General features: G+C 41.9%; 1 protein-coding gene across 2 annotated transcripts in view; it reads left to right on the top strand.

Annotated features, from left to right (window-relative positions):
* LOC109626963 (protein diaphanous homolog 1) overlaps positions 1 to 23,999 on the top strand; it is a 90,865-nt gene that overhangs the window by 50,749 nt on the left and 16,117 nt on the right. For both annotated transcript variants that reach the window (XM_069531226.1, XM_069531227.1), the window contains 4 exons: positions 22,428 to 22,526; positions 22,682 to 22,776; positions 23,294 to 23,395; positions 23,655 to 23,894. In XM_069531226.1, coding sequence (XP_069387327.1) covers positions 22,428 to 22,526; positions 22,682 to 22,776; positions 23,294 to 23,395; positions 23,655 to 23,894 — 536 coding nt within the window. The remainder of the gene's footprint in view (positions 1 to 22,427; positions 22,527 to 22,681; positions 22,777 to 23,293; positions 23,396 to 23,654; positions 23,895 to 23,999) is intronic.

Genomic DNA, 23,999 nt, shown 5'->3' on the forward strand with positions numbered 1-23,999 from the left:
TACCACATTTTAGACACAAATCTAGGATGTTAAGATTATTTTTATAATTTTCTGTAGTCAAACATAAACATTAGCCTAAGTCAAATGCTTGCAACATGTATTTTCTGTTTCTGTTCTTCTCTCCCATCAAATGAAATGTCTTCCTATAAATCCAAACTTTTAAGTTGAGTTTCAGACTCAGGGGACACACATATAAATTCGTCAGAAAATCCAGATTATGTGCTGTGCCGTGCAGCTCTTTGGTTTCCTTCTGACTTGTCACTTTATTCTTGGTTATTTGAGAGAAAAGCAATTTGCACAGTGTCTGTTTTCTTGTCCTTCTGCTTTTTCTGTCATCAAGCGGTGGAATGTCACTGTAGTTAGATTTTTTTTAAACCAGAAATGTCGACAGTTAAAAGTGAGGAACAAAGGAGAGAGAGGAGTGTTATCCTAAAAGTCCCTGGCCAGATTCACATTGGTACGACTATGTGTCGTAACATGCTGTTACATCAGTACATAGTTTGTTAGTATGTCAACATGTCACAGATGTCACATATGTTGTGTGTGTATACATGTCATATGCTGGTACCACACATTTGTACATCATGCGTCAATCATCACTACATTCTCTTGGGAATCAAAACAGTGGATTTATTTGTAACATTAACCCCACACAGTTTGTACTTGGTGTTTTATATATCTCAAGTGTTAAAAGAAAAAATAGGAATGAAGAGAAATCAAATCTATTTTGCATCAGAAAACACTTGTCAGCTCATTTGCAATTGAAAATAGGATGAATTCATTACCTATTGGTGTCTGTTGAGCCCTCTGCTTTATTTCAAACTGCAGTGTAATAAAGAATACATCACATGGGACAGTTTGTGTGGCAGCTTTTAAACCAGGACAAGTGTATCTGTCAGGGGACCTGTGTTTGTTATATGAGCAAGCACATATCCCCCCATGAGTGTTCACTTAAAATGTGGAAAGTAATGCTAAGAGTTCTTGCCACTCACCATAGTCATAAGTGTTTCAAGACCTGTGGTCTAGGGGCTCCTTGTGCAGTTGTGTATGCATGCAAGCGACAGTGTATGTGTGTGTGAGAGAGTCCAAGTAAGTGTGTGTGTGTGTGTGCAAACACCCGTGCGTTTGTGTCATAGGGGACCACAGACGCTGTCGGCTTCATTTCCCAACATCATGTTACCAAGGACAGGCCGGCCTTATGAGACCTCGAGCTGAAAAACAGCAAAGTGACACACTCACACACTCACACACACACACACACTCATACACACACATACACACTCATACACACACACACACACTCACACTCACACAGTCATCAGAGCGAAGGGTGGAAATCCTGGACTTGTCAGGCTCTGCGCCATAATCCAGTTTAGAAGGATTAATTAGGAATTAAGGAGTGTAATGTTATCGGTGCGTGATCCGCTCGCACGCGTGCACATGCACATATCTCATTCTGTTAGAGTGTGTATGTAGGGCATGGATTATTCCAAACTAAGAAAGAAAAGTAAAGTAATTTTTTATGATTTTTCTGACTTTATTACTTTCTCATTCAGTTTTCTTTCTCTGCCCTCTCTCTCTCCTCCTCTGTCTGCCTTACTTACCTCCTTGTTGCTTCCTACCCTCCTCCACTCATCATCCACCCTCACATTCTCTTTTCCTTCATCTTTCTCCCCTTAGTATATTCTAGGGACATCCATAAAATTACTTTCTTTCAGTCTTATCCTTGCCCTTGTTTTCTGGAACTCCTGTCTTGCTTTCAGTGGCACCATTATCCTGTCTTGTTAAGGTCCTGTGTCAGCTTTTATTCGCTGCTTTCATCCTTCCAGTCCAGCTTTGTCAAAGACAGAAAGAGTGTGAGAGAGATTTCTATAGCTGTGCTACTCTTTAAAGAAGGCTGTGGCATTCAGGTGTTCCTCTCTGGATGTCCATTTTGTGTCTGGCTTCCCATTTTTCATAGTTTTTTCTTTATTTCTGTTGTGAAGAGTGTGGCTAGGGAAATGCACTGCTTACAATTGGCTGGCTCAAGTCTTAGCCCTTTTTCTTGCTGTAAGTGTTGAGTGGCTTACCTTTGTCCTTGAGACAAGGCTTTCGGTCTTCCTGCTTTTTACTCCTCTACCCATCTGGCTGCTCATTTGCAGAAGCGTGTGCACTTGTACACCCATACCCTGTGCCTTACCTTACACAATGATTTTAAAGATAGACTGACAGATGAAAGGCAATAAAAAAGCTGGAGGATGAAGAGACGGGGAACAGAGATGGAGTAAAAACAGGGAAAATGAGGTTGTTTATGTCTGCGTGAGTGTTTTGTGAACTGTAATTTTGTGTGTGTGTGCCTGCAAGATGCGGTGAGGTGTGTGTTGATTCTACCTTAGGCAGACTCTAATGATATTGTTTTTATTAATGCCTAATTAAAATTTTAGTTTGTGTGCCTCTTTCAGTCGTCAGATCACTTAACACACAAATACAAAATGCTGCCTCCCCTTTTGTCCGTTTCTCCAAGAACAACAAGTGCTGACATCAACACATGCAGCAGCCATCCTTCGACCACAGTGTTCACCGTCACCCTTCCATCTCACTATTCATGGCTCTGGATTTATGCTCTTTCTTTGTCTCCTTTCTTTAGCTGCCTACTGCTCCCTCTTTCCTTTTTTTTGTTCTCACTGTCTGCCACCCTCCCTCTTTCTAGTTCCCTCTGGCACTATTGGCAGCACTCTGTCTCTGTCAGGTGTGTGTGAGATAGCCTTCACGCCACTGACTTGGACGAGATAGGCTTTTGGATGCCTCAGCCGCTGTTTGACTAGTTCTTTAACTCTTCACTACCCAGCCGATAAGCAGATAGTCACTTGTTTTAGTGAGTCTCTCAGATTTGGTTGAAGCTTATTAGATTTTTTAATAGATCACAATGGTTCCTTGCATTTTAAACCCTCTGCTGGTTTAACTTGTAGGCATGTGTTTCTGCTCAGGGAATTAAAATCAACTTTTTGTTTTTAAATGTGGTTTAGATCCATCAGTAAACTTATTTTTTGCCAAAGTTGTCTTTGTATATTAGTGTTGGTGGAAAAATGGTTTGAGAGTTGACTGCTCATATGTTCATGACATATAGGATGCTTTGTCAGAAAAACAACCCTCGGAGGCAAACAACAGGATGAGCATAATGTAAATATAATTTGCCTTAATGTGACTTGGATAGCTTCTCTCTATGTCATAAACACATCTCACTTGCAAGTTTCACTGCAGTGTCACTGATGACAACAACATAACTTTCTCAAAGACAGGAAGTAAGCCAGCATAGTGTTAGCTATGATGGATTACACACCTCAAGCAAACTTCAAGTCTCAGCCAGTACTGAATTAAAAAGAAAACCTTTCCCAAACTGTCTCGGAACACCAAACCTTGGATATTTGGTCAAGCTTGTAAAATTTTTATGGCTAAACATTTTCACATTTACACAAGCAGCAAACATAGAGAGTCGAGGGAATTTCACAGTCACATTTCTGGCCACTTAATATGCACATGTTCAAAATGAATTTATTTTTAGTATACATGGCCTTTTCCGCTTGTGTGATTTTTGTGGCAGCACGTTTACTCACATTTTCATGCATTTGCCCCAAATATTTTGTGCTGATCAGATCAGCAACTGCCATGTGTGAGTTTCTAAGATAGAACAATGGTACATTTTTTAAACCACAACACTAATTATGTTTATATAGACAACAATATTCCAACCATGGACCTTATTCAGAATTGTTTTGATTTTGGTGTTTACATTAGTTGTGAATAGAGTATTCCATTAATTTTCCGTTAACATGTTACAGAGCATAGCCTGAATATGACCCACATCATTGCATCCACTACACCATACAACTGCCATTTATAAGACCCCAACCTGAAATAGTTTAATGTACAATGACCATTTTTTGCAAAAGCGGCAACACTTGTTTACGTTCAGATCGGAATACTCCATGTCTTAAGTCGATGACTGCTCATTTTGAGTATGACCTTATTCAGGATAAGGAAATCACAAAAAGTATTTCACATGGCATTGCCTTAGTCAGACTATTGTCTTAAGCTAGTTAATATTGAAGCGCTGCACATACTTGTAGAATGAAGTGTTAGTTTGTTGTGTCTTAGCTTTAACAAACTAAAACATGACAACAAACCTGTCAAAATGAGTCTTTCAACTCCTACAGTATAATTGCTGGTATGAAATTGAAATATATTTAACTGAATGGATTAATTAGCAGTTTTTAGTCATAATACAAGTGAATAAGTATTCTATATATTTTAATATCTTGCAGTATCTGTTTTTTGCTCGACATGTTGTGATCTGAGGTTTAGTGTTAAAAATGCTCGGCTTGTTGAAGTGGTGGTAGCTCTATCTGGTTTAAATATGAGAATGTGTGTCTGTTTATGTGATCCAGAGAGAGAGGGAGGGAAAAGAGAGAGAGAGAGAGTAACAAGGCCAGCACTGCCTCCAGGCTGTTTGGCCCCAAACTCTCATCAGCCTGCTGGTGCTGAAACAGAGAACCTTCTGCCCCTTGCCACTGTACAACGCACACACACACACACACACACTACAAAAACTACTAACACAGATACACACATAAAGAAACCTTCATGCATTCATAATAAACACAGTCAAAGTTTGTGACTAAATCATCTTTCCCATCTATTGCTGTCGCCCTTACTTGTTTTATCAGTGCATCCCATCTTCCTTTATTCACTTTCCTAATCTGTCTGTGCCTCTATCAGACACTTTCTATTCCCATATCTTGACTCTGAGACGAGTTTTCTTTTCTTACTCCTCCCCTCCCTTCATCCTTATCTTGTTTCCTCGCATCCCCGTACATCGCCAGCTTTGGATTACTTTGTGAATGTTTCTTGTCCCTTCTCCCTCCTTTTTTTCCTCTCCATTTCTCTCTCTGTGTCTCCTTCCCTCTCTTCCCCCGCCTCATCCCTCTCCTCTCCCCTCCGTGTCTCCCTCTCTTCTCAGCGGTGGTTTTAATGCATTATGAAAATGGACTGAGGCTATGAAAGCGAAACAGGACAAGTTTGGCTGTTTAATGTGACTCCTTTCACTCCTCATGTGCCCCACTGGCAGCCTGCATGTATGTGTGTGTGTTTCTCCATGCTGCTTTTTGTGTGCATATTTGTATGCATGTGCGCACAATCTTAAGCCTCTATGAAGACTGAAAGCTCGACATCAGCTGGCCCTCAGACATGCAGTGACATGTTCCTGCTCTTTAACATTAACTTGCAACACTCTCACCGCACACATGCACACACTTTGGGTAAGCATTAAACTGCATGAATAATAGAACAGACAGGCAGACGGCATGTAACACGTTTCTGCGAGTTGTACATTAATGGAAAAGAGTGTTGGTGCTTTGGTAGAGGGATGGAGGAAGCTGGGAAGAGGTGTTTATGAGATGGAGGATAAGTTCTACCCTACAGGGGGGTGTGACCTGGATGCAAGTCTCCCCATTCTCGTCTCTCTAACTCTTTTCTTTCTCTCACATTTATCTCAACCTCTCATTCGCTTGCTCCCATATTCCCAGTTTGTTAATTTGTGTGAAGTTAAATCTCTTCATCTCTGGAGAGGGTGAGATCATCCTGTGGAGAGATGGGGCCAGATGAGCTGAATAGATGGATAGAGATGAACTGATGGTTATATGCAGAGTGGGAGGGATGGAACTGATATTAGCAGACGGGAAGAATTAAGTGTGTTGATGGTAACCGGTGACAATGCAGCAACTATTGGTTTGCTGGTATGTGCCGTTTGACTTTTAATCAAGTTGGAGAATATGTGAATGTAATGAGGTCGCTGAGCCACCTAATACTTCAATTTTAAACTTACAGTCTTTAAATGGAGTTGATGAAGCTGATTGTGTTTGAGCTAGAAGTTTAATGAACTTTTACTCTGCTACTTGAGAGAACAGTGGCATTGATTTAAAATAGCCTTGGTCTTTTCTTGTCATTTCTTTTTTTTTTTTTTCCGTCCCAGCCCTCCCCCTTTCTGCCTCTGCCACCTTCTATCTTGCTCGCTCTTTCTCTCTGATGTTGCTGAGCAAGTGTGTGTATGTGTGGCTGGCGATGGATATTCTGAGCGCGGGCGGTGTGTGTGTGTGTGTGTGTGTGCATCAGGGTTTAATTGCGGAGTGCATAGAAACGAGTGTAATTAGCCAGCGCTCGCTTCCCTGCCGCCCGGCTAACAACCAGCATCCCCTCTGTGCTTGCTCTTTCTCTCTCTGCCTTTCTTCTTTGTCTCCCTCTCTCTCTCTCTTGTCTCATGCCTGTTGCCACAACGACAAGCCTCACTCCGCCATTGTTCCCCGCTGTTCTCCAAGAACAAAGGAGGAGACTATTAGCACCCTGAGAGTGGAGTGGTGGAAATGGAGGAGAGGGATAGAGAAAGAGAGAAAGGATTGCTGTGAGGGTGGGATGATGTGATGAGAGTGTGAGAGAGAATTGGTGAACAAGTTAGGCAAGGAGAGAGATGGGCATGAAAGAAGTGACAAAGAATAAGGGAACAAGAGTTTGTGAGATTTATAAAGAGAACGAGAAAGAATGGACAGAACGGAGAGGAGGAGAGACGGATTAGAAAAAGAGAAAGGCTTGTATGGCAGTAGAGAGAGCTCTCTTTTCTTTCTTTAGGAGCAAAAAGTGAGATTGAACTAGTTATTTAATTTGATTCAGAGAAAAACTTTCTCTCTCTCCACTGAGTTTAATTCTATCTACCATTTCTTTTCATAATGTCTCTTGCTTTCCTTTCTCCTGCCCGGAATTTGAGCCTTTGTGTGTGTGCAAGAATATGTGTATACACTTTGCACAGTTTATACACTTATAGCTTGTGTTTCCTTGCTCTCCTTGCTTGCGAGTGTTGCACTCTGCGTGAGGGTCATTAGTAGCGAGTGTAGGCGGGTAATGCGCTGTCTGAAAAGCTGGCCATCTGAATGTTAACAGATTGTAACACAGGACAGAAAGTGAATTTGGTTTCCTGAGGAAAATGAAGCAAATTACACTTTTATAGCTCTCTGCCACAATCCTTTGCTCCCTCCATTACTCACTGGGGGTAGCGAGAGAAAGAGACTAGGGGAGGGAAAGTGCGAGTGAACAAGTGATTGGGAAGATGTCCTTACTGAGGAAGACGGTTGAGGTGTGATGGTGAAACCATGGTTTATGGGAAATGAAATGCAGAGACAGCTTTTTAAGTAGTTGATAACCCCCATCTCTTTTTGACCTTCTTATAGAGATATAGCTCAGGGCTGAACGAATGCTATTATTCCAGGGGCAGTTTAGGTAATTGTTAAGATTTCCATCCTTGAAACTCACAGTACCTACACTTTTAATCCTTCAAGTATAATCCAAATGTGAGCATGTACTGTACAGTCATTATATTTGGATTAAGATATCTAGGTGCTCCTCATATTCACAGCCCTTAATTTTAAGTCAGAGTAGGTTTCATTATATGTCAATAACTAAAATGTTCCCACACTGCTTAGCCAAGATCTCAGTTTAAAATATTGATATGCTTAACTGCAGGAGTTATCTGCCACCTTGACTCTTACCTGCAGAACAGCTGCTGTCTACCAGTCTGGAAAAGGTTTAATGCAATCACTTAATTTCACTAAAGTAAGATTCATCACTGTCTGTTTCTCTGAAATTAAAATGAGCACAATCTGCTGATATATCAAAACAAAACAGAGTGAGATCCCTTTAAAAAAGTTTCTCTGATCCAGCCTAAATAATAAAAACACACTCTTACTCTGCATGTCCTAACCAGGCTTCAGCCAAACCTTTAACTTGGTACTTAGGGTACCTCATGGAATTATAGAGTCAATAACGTGCAGAAGATGAAATTTGTGTGTGACATTTGTCATTTTGGCTCTGGCCGTCTTAGAAATAAGAAGCATGAGTACAGACACATTAATAACTAGAATGGCACTCAGTAGAGCATATACCTCAGCCAAGGCCCAACGGTCTCCTTAAGTTCAATCATGCTGTACCAAATGTCAGTCCCCTAAATATTCCTGATTTCTTTCCCTAAGATCCATGCATTATTACCTGGGAAATTGGTGAAAATGTTAAAGATGATCTGCCCAAAATTTAAGGGGTTCTTTTTTGGCTCACGTCCTATCCTTCCACCAAGTTTTGCAGAAAATGTGTTGAGTAGTTTTTGCATAATCCTGCTGACAAATACTGTGCTAATGCCCTACCTCACAATGTTGAAGAAAGTTCAAAAACAAAATCCTGGATCTGCCCCATTAATCAAAATCTGCTCCAGAAGGTAATGGGTTCTTTCTTGACCCGTACCCCATCGTTAGGCCAGGTTTCAGTAAAATCAGTTCAGTAGTTTTTGCATAACCTTGCCAACAGAGAGACAAACTGCAATGAAAACATAACCTCCTGGGCAAAGGTAATAAATTAATTTAACAGGTACAGCTCTCCTGCAAGAATTGACAGCTAGTAATGATATTTTTGCATTATAGAAATCACAACAATAGATTGAGTCAGACTGCTCAGGCTGAAACCTTAAGTTAAGCAGTATTTGACTGTAGTGGAATGTGTAATTTACACTTCTGAATAACCTCGGTTCCAAACCACTGACCTTAGGTTAACTTGAAAGAACTGTTCAACTCATTAAAGTTTGATTTCCTTTTAAGATTCACATTGTTCATGTTCACCCTGACTCGATGCATATATTATCTAATTCACCACTGACTTTTGCTTGGCTTTTTGACACTGTTGAGTATTTAAATTTTAAAGGCAATGGCTAAAGTTCAATTTAATCATAGATTTATGAATTTGTAGATTAGAAATAGACATCTTTTATTTCAGGTTGTCTATGACGATTTGAAGAAAAATAGGTTCATTTTAAGGTAACTCTCCCCTTTCTTTGACGGTACGGGTCTGCTCCCTCCGGTTTTTTGCTCTGTGTCTCTATGGGAATAAGGCTGAAGAATTATAAGGAGACAGCTATATAGGGAAGCTACGAGAGACTGCTTGGCCTCTGTCTTTCCATTAAGTCATGATGAAGTTACATGTGATCGAGAAAAAGATAACTTTTGATTTAGGAAGTATACCAAAGTGAAACTGCAGTCAAGGTTGGCTCAAGGGCAGCAATTGTCTGCCACACACACACACACACACACACACACACACACACACACACACACACACACACACACACACACGTGCACAGTACCTCATATGAGGATTCACCTGCTTGACCTGATATTTCTGTTTCCCTCCAATGGGAGATTGGGAATATCTATCCGTGCAATGTGTTGCGCCGTAGCATCGCAAAGATTTAATTCCTCTATCCTGGAGGGAGCAGTGATGGGGAAGTGTCTCCATCACTCCAACCCCACCTGTCTCCTACTGCATCTTTTCCTCCCTCCGTCTGCTCTCCCTCCCTAAGCTGACATTTGCAGTCAGTCAGCCTTATTATTTTGTTCTTCAGATTTCTGATTAGGGTTCTCTTGTACCCTTTCTTTCTCTATGTTTTGGTCCCTCTCTCTCTCTTTCTTTTTGCTGTGTCGCAATTTGTGTACCTTGATACTCACACATGATATGCTCAGTGCATATGTGGATTCACAATGACAAGTTTTGCAACATGCAGTGCATTAAAAGACACTTATTGTCCTCAAAGGTCACCATCTGGTTTACATAACAGAAAGAATAGCTGTGAAAATGGTGGCCGAACGACATGACACACTACAGCACACACAAGAAAATTAAATGTCTGTCCTTAAGATAAGTGAGCAAAGCAGTCTGCCGGTATCTTGACTGGTGACCATCACGGCACATATTGCTATTGTCATTTCAGGTTAGTGCAACATGGCAGTGTTTTGATTTGGGACAACACTATGACATTATTCTGTGTATACAGTGTAGTATAGTCAGTGCACTGACTCCTATTTGAGACAGCGTATGTCTACCCCCTCTGCTGTCCCTCCCTCTGGTCCTCCCCCACAAACAATTCAGTCCAGTCATGTTTCCTGTCCTGCTCTATCTCTCACCTTTTTGTTCCTTTTTTTTTTTCCTCATTCAATTCACCATAATCTAATTCAGTCTATCTCCCACTTTCCCATCTTCTGTTACACCTCTCTCATCTCTTGCTGTTTCTCTCCATCTCTCTCTGTGTTTTTAAAGGTCAGTTTTCTTTTTCTTCTCTTGCTTTTCCCAAGGACTCTGTCTCTAGCTTTTAATTATACTCTGCGGGCCCTCTACCCTGTCCCTGTAGAAACATGTACACATGCGGATTTATGCACCTGCCCACATGCACTGAAGTGGAGTGCATTCATGCATTACAAACAAAGTAGACTCAACCATTATTGTCCAGCGCAATTTTAAAGGTTTTGTTTTTTACCATTTTGTTTCTTTAAAGGTTCTTTTAAATGCACTGTTTTGAAATTAGTCACTTAAAGTATGTGGGAACTTTTTAAAACTAATTGTTTCATCACTTATCGATAACTGGGTTGATTTTATCTATGCTTAGGTCCACAAAAGTAGCAGGAGTTCATCATGCAACTGGACAGCAAAGGAGACGAGAGAAGGTTGTCATGGTGATTCGAATCCCTTGAGGCTAAATTCCCCCCCTCATTTATTCTCTCCACAAGTCTGCATCCTGTCCACTTGCTGTGTTTTTCTTTTTTCCTCTCTCTCATTGCATCTTGTTGTCTTTGTCTTAACTATCCCTTCTCTTTCTCTGCCTGTCGCACTCAGCGTTTTGTTTGTTTCATTGTCTTCACGTCTCGCTCAGGCTATTCCCTTCTTTCTCCTAATGACTTCTTTTGTTCCCATCTTTCCGTTTGTTTCTTTTTCTCGCTTCTTTCTTTTGTCCCTGTGGTCCTAACCTCTTGTCCAGCCATCGAGGGAGGGAGAAGCAGAGGAAGGAAAGGAATGCTAATTTCATCACCACAGCGACGAGTTCAGAAGGAGAGACAGAATAAGGGAAAGAGAGAGAAATGTCACTCGCCTGAGCAAATGAGATGGCCAATGCACTATTTGCGCACACGTGTGTGTGTGTGTGTGTGTGTGTGTGTGTGTGTCTGTGTGTGCGTAAGTCTTAACAGAAAAGATCAGGGTTACAGTCTGAGTGACATTTTGTGTATTTTTCTTTTGCTTTTCCTTGCTCCCCTGCAGAGTAAATGATGTAGATGCATATATAGGTGTGTGTTTGTGTACAGAGGGCAAATACTAATGTATATGTATATATGTATATGTGTGTGTGTCAATGCATTTCTTTTGTTGTTGTCTCTTTTTTTATTACCCTTCGGTGCAAGGTCTTTTTTCTACCCCCTCTTTGTTTTTCAAGTCAGTCATCTGTCTCTCTCACTTTTTCTCCATTCCACTGCTCGCTCGCTCTCTCTCTCTCTCTCTCTCTCTCTCTCTCTCTTTCTCTCTTCACCCCTCACTCATGTCGGGAATTTAATCACGTTCGGGCTCTGTAGTGAGGAAAAGAGGGGGAGCAAGGTTGTGTTGTGGGGTGAAGCGAACGTGGGGAAGAGGAAGAAAAAGGCATTTGTATGTGTACCCAATTACCACTCCAGCCAGCCCAAAGTCACCTTCGCAGAGAATAGACGCACGCACACACGCTCAAAATAGCTGCTTCCATCCCGCCTACTCTGTGTGTGAGTGTGTGTTGGTTACAGTGGTGATGAGGTAGACTGAATAATATCATGGCCTTTTCCTTGTCCGTCGGCTCAGGGCTTATTATGTGTGCGTGCGTGTGTGTGTGTGGCCTGTGTCTGATTGCACTAGCTTATTGAGTCCTAGCCCCGCAGATTTCGTCCCAGGCCCCTGATTAGTTGTTGTGAGGAGGAAGGAAGGAGGAAATTGTGTGTGTGTGTGTGTGTGTGTGTGTGTGTGTGTGTGTGTGTGTGTGTGTGTGTGTGTGTGTGTGTGTGTGTTCTTGTGCTTCTATCTTTGCAAGTGAAGACACTGTTAAAATGTCAAGACATTTCAAAAACTTTTCTCAGCATTTTCAGGTGAGGGATTAGAACCTGGATTTATGGTGAGGGTATCAAACAGATCAGTGTTAGAGGGTACAGCCTCAGGTCAGACTCATGGTGCTGTTGGTTAATTTAGATTCTTGGGCCTGCTGACAATGATGGTCCTTACAAGTAAAGCAGTGCATGTGTGTGTCCTTGTTAACTGTGGCCTCGTTCCACCTTGCTTCTTAATTAAGAGACCCTAGGCCTCCCAGCTCTGTCTGCTATCCCACACTCCACTGGGGCAGAAAAGGATAGGAACAGAGAGAGAGAGAAAACAGTAAGGACACAAAAGATTGAGAAAAAGAGAGTACAGAGAGATGCTACGTGTCAAAAAATATTGAACTTAAAGAGTGATAGAGAGAAGAAGGAGGGAAGCTAAAAGAAGGATTGCCTGTGAGGGAGTGAGAAGCCCGAGCTGATGAGGGAGAAAGTGATAGAAAGTGAGGAAATGTGGATTCAAAGAGGAATGGTGCAGAACAATGGGACGCAAGGTTCATACACATTTCCCTACTGAATTGATGCCACTCATTTCCATATAGCCATCAGATTGGTGTGTGTGTGTGTGTGTGTGTGTGTTTTCAAGTGGTAATCTGTTCCACCTTATTCTTTACTCCACCCATCTGTATGGATCTTTTGCTCTGTCGCTTCCCATCTCTCGCTATCACATCTGACTAACTCTTCAGGAGTGAGTGTGTGTGCACAGTGCACGCATATCTGTGGTTAGATACATGCCTGTATATCCTTGTATGCCTGTCCTGGCTATCTCTGCCCCCCCCCCCTTGTCAGCTTGTGGTGAGTGGTGAGATAGTGGGTTAAATTTTAATGGTGCTGCCATCTCTCAGTAGCTTCTGAAAGAGGGCCAATGCAGACTGACACACTCACTGAGCCATGAGAAGAGACAAGACAGAGAGCAGCGATAGCTCACTAGACATTCATACACATGCTAGGTCAGAAGTCCACAGTACAAACAACAGGTAGAAGAAAGAAAATACTACACCTGTCTTGTAGTTTAGGGAGCAGTCTATTGTCTTGCTGTCAGACCTAAAAGGCAAATGCTATTGTTTTGTTGACAATTAGTTTTAAACATAAGATACAGTCACTGTGAAGATTCAGGACACTGTTGCTTCATTGTCCTATACCTCTTGTAAGCAAGAAATGTGGTGTATATGCAGGTAAACCCACAAAAAAAGTGATTTACTTGTTTCCCCGTTGCCAGTAGAGGAGTTTGCCTTTCAGTTTGCATTTGCCTTGCATCACGTTTGACATCAAGGATGCACCAAAATCAGAAATGGTAAAAAAAAACAAAAAAACAATTCACATGCAGATAAATTTGCAAGTTGAAGTAGCTCCGCTTTCATCAAAACACGTGTGTGCTGGATGCTTGAGTCCCAAATCAGTCTTTTCCTCAATATGCCACTCTTACCAGCAATCATTTTTATTTACACAAGACCCAGAAAATCTCTGCACACACAGTCCCTCTAGGAATGCACTGGGTGAACACACAGGGAGGTCTCTGCATTATGTGTGTGTGCGGGAATGTGTGAACACAAACAAGCACACACACACACACACACACACACACACAAGCAGTGGCTCACACAAACACGTGCTCGTCTGTGAGCCATATTTTGTGTTGTTCCTTGATTGTTTTCGCCCGGCCTCACATAGCTGTCTGATTGGCAACACGTCCCCCGACGACTCACTAAGCACATGGTGGGATTACGTGTGTACTTTTGTGTATGTGTGTTTTTGTTTTGTGTCTTTCTGTTGCCTGTTTGTGTGTATTTTTGTCTAGCCCCAACTACAGCCAATTCCTGAGAGAGGCCAGCAGACAGATGTTCTAGGAGAGAATTTGCACGTCTGTCTCTCTGTTTAAATATGTTTCTCTCGTGTAGTTTATTTTGGGGTGTGTTTTTTCTCCCGCTCTCTCCTGGGGAGGAAGTAAAACTGATTTCACACACAGGAAACCCTGCAGCACCCTGAACAGATCTTTGATGAGACAGACTTTTCCCCAGGTTTACATACAAAGGTGGAGGTTGCTAGATCATGGTTGCCATCCTCCCTCCAGCTACCAAGTTTGACTATGATCCAGTGTTATTGATGTATTTGAAACACCTGCAGTAGTTTTCCCAAAGCATGTGCAACAAAGGAAAAAGGTTCACATACGCCAATGCTCAGAAAGGCTTGCGGTGTTCTCAGCAGTATGGATTGCACGACCACTGCACTTGAAAAGATTCAAAGCTGAAAATTAAATACATTCAGTTCCAGTTTAAATTGAGAGGATTGCATATGGAGATTTGTGTCTATCTTGTCTATTAATCATCATATTTGAGGCAGAGTCTTTCAGGAGCTGGACTTGTATTATCTCTTAATCCATTGACCATATCTCATCGTCTTCTCTTCATCCTTGTTTCTCATCCTATTTGCTCCACAGTGCCTCCTCCACAATGCTGCCTCCCATTGCAATTTCTCTACTCTGTTACTCATCCCCTTTACCCCACAGCAATATTATCTGTCTTTTCCCCTATTTTCCTTTTACATCCTCTCCTCTCGGTTTGGTCATATTAACATGTTCGCTGTTAAAAAAAAAACATAGTGACAAGCAAAAGAAAACAGCCCAGTCTTTTAGCCTCCAGACAGATACACTTTCTCAAGTGTCTGTGTGTGTGTGTGTATCCTGCGAGCGATGGCTGACATTAGAAAAGGCACAACTGTCTCATCCTCTCCAGCCCCCTCTTTGTCTTGGGGCCACACTCAAGGGTTTATTAGACCTAGCAAAACTGGCCCACGTCATTCTCTTTGCCACATATGTGTGTATGTGTACATGCTCCTGTGTGTGTTTGTTCTTGTGTGCCAATCTTTCCACCATGCGGTCAAGTCACAATTGCTAATCAGGCCTGCGAGCTTTGCCTGAAGAGACCAAGACACGATGGAGGGGGGGCAAATGAGTGAGTGCTTTCCTTTGTCCTCATCACTGAAGCAGAGATAAAGACGAGTGAAGGGATGGATGGTTGGAGACGAGAGGACAGAAGCTGAGGGATTAACAGAGGATGAGTCTGTGCTCAAGCCCTGCGATGAGCTTTTAACTGTCCTCCATGGCATGACACCGTGTAGACCTCCATTTTTCTCTGTCCTCCTTTCATCTATTTTGCTTTGCATAAGTCAGAACTGCTTGTATTCATAAATTGCTTCTCTTTTTCTTACCCATGCGCTTTTATTTTTTTTTGGAATCTTCCTTTTTCTTGCTCCTTGTTGCTCCCACTCGCTCTGTGTCTGCTATCTTTCTATAAGGTAATAATGAATATTTGAAGGCTGACAGGAGCGCTTCAACCTAATCCTTTTTGCCCAGGGCAAAATATGCCTCATGGGGTGAATGTGTGTTACAGTTCATCTAACTTTTTAATTGAGATAGAAACCCAGTTTATAAGTTTTCATTTCTACCTCAGTGCTCATGTAAATGAGACTTTCTGCATGGTTGTGCACATGTAATAGAAGCGGTCAGGATGAACAGTGCACTTAACTTGCAGGGAAATGTCAGTACATTTGGTAGGCAGCTGGCTCTGTGAGCAGAGAGGGTACCATTGAACTGCACGACCTGACTTGATGTGTCCATGAGCAACACTTTGAATCCATACCAATAACAAAACCCCAATTTAAATGTGAAGCCTCTGCTGTTTATTGAAAGTAAGGCACCAGTGAAAATTGTAATTCCTGAAGGGGATCTATTAAGTATCAAGTTATTAGTTGTTCATTTCTTCTCTTACGGACTGTATTCAGTGTGAGACCTTCAGGTTGTCAGACCTTCAAAGAACACTAATCTCATCAGTCAGTGTCTCTCTCACAGGCACACATGCACACACACACACACACGTTGTTATTAAGTGTCTGCAAATGTCACCGCATGTCTTTAACAGCAAAAGAACAAAGATCAGGGTGATTTACGCCAAGCATAACACTGAGCAAGCCTGCTTAATTATGTAATTCACTCTCCTCCCCGTAGAGGGAGCACTGTGCTGTGAAGGCCAGTGCAGCGTCAAGGACATTCACACTGTGAATAACAAACACCAGAGTTCCACAGAAAAACTACTTAGATACTCGGTGAGTCACTCGGTTAGTCTCTCTCTCTCCCTCCCTCTCTTTTTCACTTCTTCTTTCTTTCTCTCTGTCTCTCTCTTTTTTCACTTCTTCTCTCTCTCTCTGTCTCTCTCCGTCTCTCTCTGTCTCACAAACAGACACACACTGGTAGTTTGTGAGTTGAACATTGCACCTTTGTGTCTTTGTGTTGTCTCCATGTTCCCCATTTAAGGCTGGGGTATTGTGACTGTCTCAAGGTCACATCCTCATCATCTTTGTCCTTACAACCAACTTCTATCTCTCTCCCTTTTATTTGCTCCCTTATCGTTTTTGCACCTTTTATTTGCTCTCGCTGCTTTTGATTTGATTACCTCCTCTCCTTTAGACTCTCCAGCTCTCCCTCGCTCCCTCTGTCTCTCCTCCTTGTAATTAGCCAGTGTAATTGCTGTAGTAAATCTTTTCTGCTGTCCCAAGGAGACTGGCTGATATAGGACTGATTTAATAAGCACACCATAGCAACTCACCTCTCCCTGCGTGTGTGCATTTGTGTGTGTGTGTGTGCGTGTTTTGGATGGGGGGGGGGTCTGTCTGTGTCCTCTGTTATTTGCTTTGGGGATTTATGGGCTGTTTGTGTGGTTTCAGCAAGTGCAAATTCAAGTTCAAGGTAGTGCTGTGTCGGTGTGTCGACTGTAGTGCACCTTATCAGCAATGCAGGCAGCATACCGTGTGTGTGTATGTGTGCCATCAGCGATGCCGTTACGTGCCGTGAGTGCGTCATTGCTGAAGACCTTCATGGCCAGAAGAGCAGAGGGAGGTCAGAGTGGCCCTGAGAGAACAACAGTGACACACAGTGACACACAGGGACCAACTGTTTCCAAACCTCTGTCCCTTCTTTCCCCTTCAAACACATCCACACACTTTTTTTTCAGTGCCGTCTCCCCCCTTTTGTTATGTCACATACAAACGATCACAAGCAATACAGTCTTCATTTTTTTAATCTTCTCTCTTTTTCTGACACACACGCACACACACGCACGCACACACACGCACACACACACAAACTGGGATGGGGAGTGAGATGGAGTGTAAAAGTAATAAATACTGTATTCAGGTGAAGTTGCAGTCTAGTTGCAGTACATCAATTTGTCCAGTGGAGGGCACTGTGACCCCATACAAAAACAGTAACCTCACTGAAGGGGCCACACTTTGTGCCTCCTGTCAATGCATTTGAATAGAAATCCATTTACACTCTAGATTACACTAAACTACAGATTGTTTTTAATAAGTAGAAGAGTAAATATAGCTTTTATTGCCATGGTAAATAAAACTAATCGACTCTACATTGAATGTCTATGGTAGATTATTTGAACTATGGAGTACAGTATACTGAGGTGTGTCATCCAAAATATAAATAAAATTATTAAAACTCAGAACATAGGTTTGCAGTATGGTGTCATTTTAAAAATAATTGACTGGTCATTAATGTACTGCCTTATGTCAAATTAATCTTAACTCATATTTAAACTACAGTCAGCCTGAATAATTACAATAATAAATAACAAGATGCCATATTGTCAAAATTTGTATGACAAAGACTCAGAATATCAATTGAGGATTTATAATGATTAGAATATGTCTTCAGGTAAATTATGAAAAATAATTTAAAAATGTAATGCAAATGTTTTTCAGCAGGCAATAAACATGAATAAGGAAACTATTTAAAATTCAGCTGTAAAGCTAAAATTGAGAAACGTGTTCTAGTGAAACTAGTTCAGTAATTCAGATTTTTGTCAACAATTTAAGCTTTTAAAAAAAGCTAAAATACTGTGATAATGTGCAACTTCATTAGTTCAGATAATTTCATGTGCAGTCACACTCTTCATACACCAGGGGAGCGCAAGTGAGCACATCTTAGCCCCGCCCATATGCCCTCCCCCTGTATCCTGGCCCTCCCACATCCTGCCCCCGTCCCCCCTCCTCTCTGCCCCACCCTGCCATCTGGTCCTTTTCAGACTCTCACACACACACACACACACACGCACACAGTCAGGAATCTTTTCTCCTCGTTTCCTTTCACAGTGAAAAACAGGATGAAGGGGCTCTTTCAGACCCGAGGTTACCGTGGAAACCCCCTTATTCTTCTTCTGTCAAACACACTTAGATTGTAACACACACACACACACATTCTTATTCTGAAAGTGACAGAATGTTGGACATTTAAAGTTTAAAGGGACCAAAGCTACAGCTGTCCTTCTGTCTGCCACAGCTCTGGCCTTCTGTTTACTTTAGACAAAGAACATTATGCCTCTCCTTTTCTCTTCTTATCATTTCAGTTTTTTTAATACCAATACTTCAGTGTTCCTAAATGAACTTTCTTAACCCGTAAACATTACGTGTTCTTATTAAGTTTCCCTGAAATGTATTCAGTCTGTGTTGCTGTTAAAAGTTGGCTAAAGACTTGTTTGTGTCTTTTCTCTTTCCTGAGCAACCTCAGCAACTTTTTTCTTTCCAAAGAACAGCTCACCCCCACACAAACTGATGGTGAAACTTTAAACCCTCTCCTCTGCTCCAGTTTACACAATCCTCAGCCCTGGAATGTTGAATGGAAAAAGTTAGTTTAAAAGTTATATAAAATGAATGCTGTGCTCTTCTACTGTCTTGCCACCAGAGGGCCCATGAAAAGCCCCCTTGGCATTACGGATATACAAAAGAGCACATCATCTGAAAGCTTTTAGTGGTTTAAAAATAAACTGTAGTGCTCCACAAACAGGGAGTGGTGATGGTGGGATGAAAGCACTGCATGAAAAGAATGAAAGAGAGAGAAAGGCTCTGAGAGAGGGACTGAAACTGTTTTTTGAGTTGAGTGTTCAAGGATGAAAGTGTCTTGTTCTCTCTCTCTGTCTTTGTTTTATTAACTCTGTCTTTCTTCTTTTTTTCTCTTTCCATTCGTCTAATCCTTTTTTACTTTTCTTTCTCCAAGCCTGGCTACCCATCATTTTCCCCTCCACACATTTTCTCCTTTTAAGGAGTGAGGGAACAAGAGAGGAAGAGAGTGGGAGAGGGGGGGTGCTCAGGTCTGCTGACTGATAAACAGACTCCTCTTTGTGCAGAGAGACACACGCACACATGCACGGATACACTTAGTTACATATTGACAGAGACCTCTGCATGAGTTGGCTCCTCGTGATTCTTTGTACCCTTCCTTCGCCTCCTCTCCCCCTCCATCCCTCCGCTTTTTTCCCCTTTCATTTCTTTTTTCCCCTCCTCCTCCTAATTAAAAACAGAAGTCACAAATGGAAGAATTTTGTTTTTCTTTCATGACACACATGTGTGTGCATGCAGAGATACACGCACACACACACACACACACACACACACACACTCGCACATTCAACCCCCCTTTTTTTTACATCATCTCTCAGTGCCAAGCAGCTGTTGGAGAGATGAGGGGGAGGTGGTCCAGGAAACGCGAAGTGTGTGTGTGTGTGTGCGTGTGCGTGTGCTTGCATGTGTGTGTCAGTCAGAAGGGGTGGTAGTGATTTGTTTTCAGAAATGGGTCCTTCTTTGTGTGACGGAATAACAAAAAAGCAACTGGAACGATAAAACTTGGATGTCAGAACTCCACAAGTGTGTTCATATTTGCTTGAGTAGTGTGTTTCTGGGTGTGTGTGTGTGTTTGTGTGTGTCTGTCTGGTCACAGTTGTGTTCTGCTTCTGTCATCTCCTCCTCCCCAACAATGACTAAGTGTAACGTGGTGCAGTGCTAGATAGCCTCCACCAGAGGTGCCATAGGCTTATAAATGAAATGAGCCGGCTGTGCATGTGGAAACCACTGAGCAGCCATTTTACACTCTTGCACACCAGACCCCATTTTATGAATCAGCCATGATGTCAGCATAGACTGATTTCATTGGCTAGAGCAGCTGGCACTGTGGCTATTATAGCACAGATGTACACACACACACACATGCTCACTCACCAGTTCATCTCTCTGAGACGCACACACTGACCTAGTGACATGATGCTGTCACTAGGTCACTAAGTCCCAGACTAACTGGATTATTACTTCTTGAGATAATACACTGGCCGGGTTACACAGTCGCCTGCGCTGTAGCATGTACACTTGTCTTTGTACAAATCTACATGTGCATGTTTGAGTGTATATAAGTTTGTTATCTTGTGTTTTTTTATTGATGTTAATCTATATCTTTATTTTGGTTGTTATCTGTCTCCCTGTCAGTGTCTCTGTGTTAAGATGTTTATTTGTGACTGTTGGTCGCCTCCTTTGAGTCTCTTCCTGATCTTTCAGCTGTGTTTATGTGTTTGTGTGCAAAGATATTTATGTTGTTTCCTCTCTGATGTCCTGGTGGGTTTCCCTACCCTGTGTGTGTGTGTGCACTGGTTCACTTCCTGTTATGGTTTCCTACTCTCAGCAGGAACTCTGGCTGAAGTGCTGGACACACAATAGTTTTTATTCATGATAAGAAATGCACGCAGCTCATTACAGACATTACAAGCATATGGCAGAAAGTTAAAACAGATCAGATTTCAAACTTTAGAAACGATGATGGTTGATTCTGATAGACAAGTTTCATGAAGCTGACACTGAGTGAAACTATGGGACTTATTGAGGCCTCAGTGCACTGACTGACTGACTGTTGTGTGTGTGTATGTGTGTGTACTCAATGAATGGCTAGATGGAGAGATGTGGAGCTCATTAAGGGGACAAGACTCGTTAACAGACTGTCCAGCTTGGCCTCTCACATGGAGACAAAGCACTGTTTGACTGGACATATGGAAGGATGGAGCGATGAATGAATGAGTTGTTATGCTGTAGTGGTTGTCTCCGTGACTGTGTGAATGAAACTATTTTTCGCTAATCCAACAATGTAGAGGAAATGTGAATGAATTGCGGAAAAGTGGGTTGCATGAATGAGAAATAAAAAAAGGAGAACACACATGCGACACAGAAAGATGGGCTTAGGTAATCCTTATAGAGAATAAGAAGGGAGAATAGCAACACAAGTGAATAGAGCAGATGTAAGTAATTCTCCACAACTTTCATCTTTATTATCAATATTTCGTGATATCAGGCCAGACTGAGGATCTATTAAAGCTTCAGATGTCCTTATAAGAGGTCATCACCTGGCTGTGGAAACAGATGGGCTGCTCAGCACACAGAGACTGATTTTAACTCACATTGTTTGTCTTTGTGTTTCAGACACAACGTCACAAAGAAGGTCAGCACACTCGTACTGTATGTGCTGTACCAGTGTTGTTTCTGGCTGTTTTCCAGACAACAATTCTTGTTTCCTGCCTTGTTTTTATAGAGATAAGACGAGGACAAGGCCGCAGAGAGACGAGTAGAAAAATCTTACGTAGAGAATCACAAAAATCTAAAGAGAGACAGAGAGAAATAGACAAATATCTGAGAGACAAATATGTTTATCGTTTTTCCCACACAGAGGCAAAGGAAAAGAGAAATGTTTCTTATATACTGTGTTTACAGAGTTAGAGGTGTTTGATACCATTTTTCTTCCGTCAGTACCTAACAGTTACCTGTGCATTTAATATAATGTCAACTTAAATAACATTTGAATAGGTGTATGCTACTAACCCTGTATGAAAGTGGTGATTGCTGTAAGGCTGGCTGTCATGATATTCACTATTTGTGCTGTAGATGACTGATAAATTGATTAAAATAGGTTTAATAATATTTGCAGGATCAAGTGTACAAGTGTGACATTCTCTCCTCCGCTGACCCCAGATATGATGTGCCTTTGTGTCTGTACAGTGGGCTCTAATGTGGTCAAACCCATGTGCTGGTTCATCTTATCCAGTGCTTATCCACCCCCCACACACTGACACAGTCCTGACCTTGTCAGAGCAAGTTATTGTGAAGTGCTTCTGTCAAATGTGCGCATGTGTTATAGTGTTGTATATGCATGTGTGTAAGCTGACTGCAAACTTCAAATGCCTTCAGCTAACAAAATGTCCAACCATATTTACCACCCCCCACACACACACACACATACACACATAGCAGAGATATCTTTCCCCCAGTGTTTGAGCCATTTCATAGTAGTTCAGTCTTACCCAAGGCCAATGATGCAATAATCCCATCACCTCTATGACACCATACAGTTGGAGAAGGGTGAAAAAAGTGAAGGATGTGTCAAGTCTGTCTGTTGTTATAGACGTCACATGAGCCCTCTGTCCATCGTTTTCATGTCTCACAGAACCCACTGATTTCTCTTATGGCCTTAATTCTAATGTAATTTCTAAAAAAGTCTCCTCTGTCCCTCTCTGTACATTACCACCTCCCCTCCCATGTCTCTGTCCACCTCTCCAGCCAAAAAGGAGCAGGATGGTGGTGACGAGAAGAAGCAGCTGCAGAAGAAGAAAGTGAAGGAGCTTAAGATTTTGGACAGCAAGACTGCACAGAACCTCTGTAAGTCCACACAAAGTTTGATACCCCCCATACCAATTTCATTGGAGTATCAAGTACATTGAGTTAACTCCTTCACCGAAAAATCCACACTAAAGCATGTTCAACTGAATCCCAGTGGGTTTTAAATATGTGCTGTTAATTTCATATGCTTGCAGCCATTTTCCTGGGATCGTTCCGTCTCCCCTATGAACAGATCAAGACTGCCATCCTCGAGGTCAATGAGAAGATCCTCACAGAGTCCATGGTTCAGGTACTGCACTCAGATCTGCTCCAGATCCTGTATACAAAGTTAATGAGCAGAGTAGTATATTCAGCGTATTTATTGTTTTGAATTTCTTATTCGTGAGTAGTGACCATCACCAAGTTCAGATGATTCTGATACTGATCATTTAGATGAATAAGTAGCTTTATTCACAGTATTTACTTCCATTACTTTATGTAGTTGATGCCATGTTATTGTATTGGACAGAAAGCTTGTTTCAGTATTAGGATACTTGCTAAAAGGTTAAGCAAAGCGGCTAATTCAGATGTCACATCCTTGTGTTTAGATAGCAGGATTTAATTGCTGGTTATTTGTATTTCAGAATACGCAGTTGTCTGTATTTGTGTATTTCAATCAATCAAGTTGATCCAAACACTAAATCACTCTGCACTGTGTGTGTGTCACCAAATTGCTGTGTTTTAAGACCCAATGTGAAGTTTGTGACAAAGACACAAGTGTCTCCATATCCAGTTAATTGTGTGTTTTCTCTATTATTACCATGTAGAACCTGGTCAAACAGCTGCCAAAACCAGAACAGATGAGTGTCCTGGAAGAAATGAAGGATGAATACGATGACTTGGCCGAGTCTGAACAGTTTGGAGTAGTGGTGAGATGAGACACACAAACAAACAGCATCTTAAATAGCTTTTATTTTAATTCCCAGCTGACTTGGATGTGACTTGCCACAAACGCAGAGAGGAAATCAGTGCGATGACAAATGAGGCATGAAAAATGCTGAACGACTGAGATAGAGTCATGCATTTGTCGCTATATTAAAACACTGCCTGTTGAACACAGACTGCTTTGTTCAACTGCGGAAGATGTGAGTAATGGATGCCCCCCCCCCTCTCTCTCACTCTCTGCAGATGTCCTCTGTGAAGAGACTGATGCCACGACTCCAGGCCATCCTGTTCCAGCTGCAGTTTGAGGAGCAGCTGAACAACATCAAGCCAGATGTGGTGTCTGTGACAGCAGCATGCGAGGAGCTCAGACAGAGCGAGAACTTCTCCAAGCTGCTGCAGATTATCCTCCTTGTTGGGAACTACATGAACTCTGGCTCTCGCAATGGAAAGGCCTACGGCTTCTCCATCTCATACCTGTGCAAGGTAAAAGGAGGTGTAGCCATTCTACATACACACATAGTGAAAACCATACTTTACTCTTACCTGTTGTGTCGTTTTCTGAGGTCAAGTGAGGACATGCCATATTAT

This window comes from Paralichthys olivaceus, chromosome 9 (genome assembly GCF_024713975.1).
Source record: "Paralichthys olivaceus isolate ysfri-2021 chromosome 9, ASM2471397v2, whole genome shotgun sequence".
NCBI lineage: Eukaryota > Metazoa > Chordata > Actinopteri > Pleuronectiformes > Paralichthyidae > Paralichthys > Paralichthys olivaceus.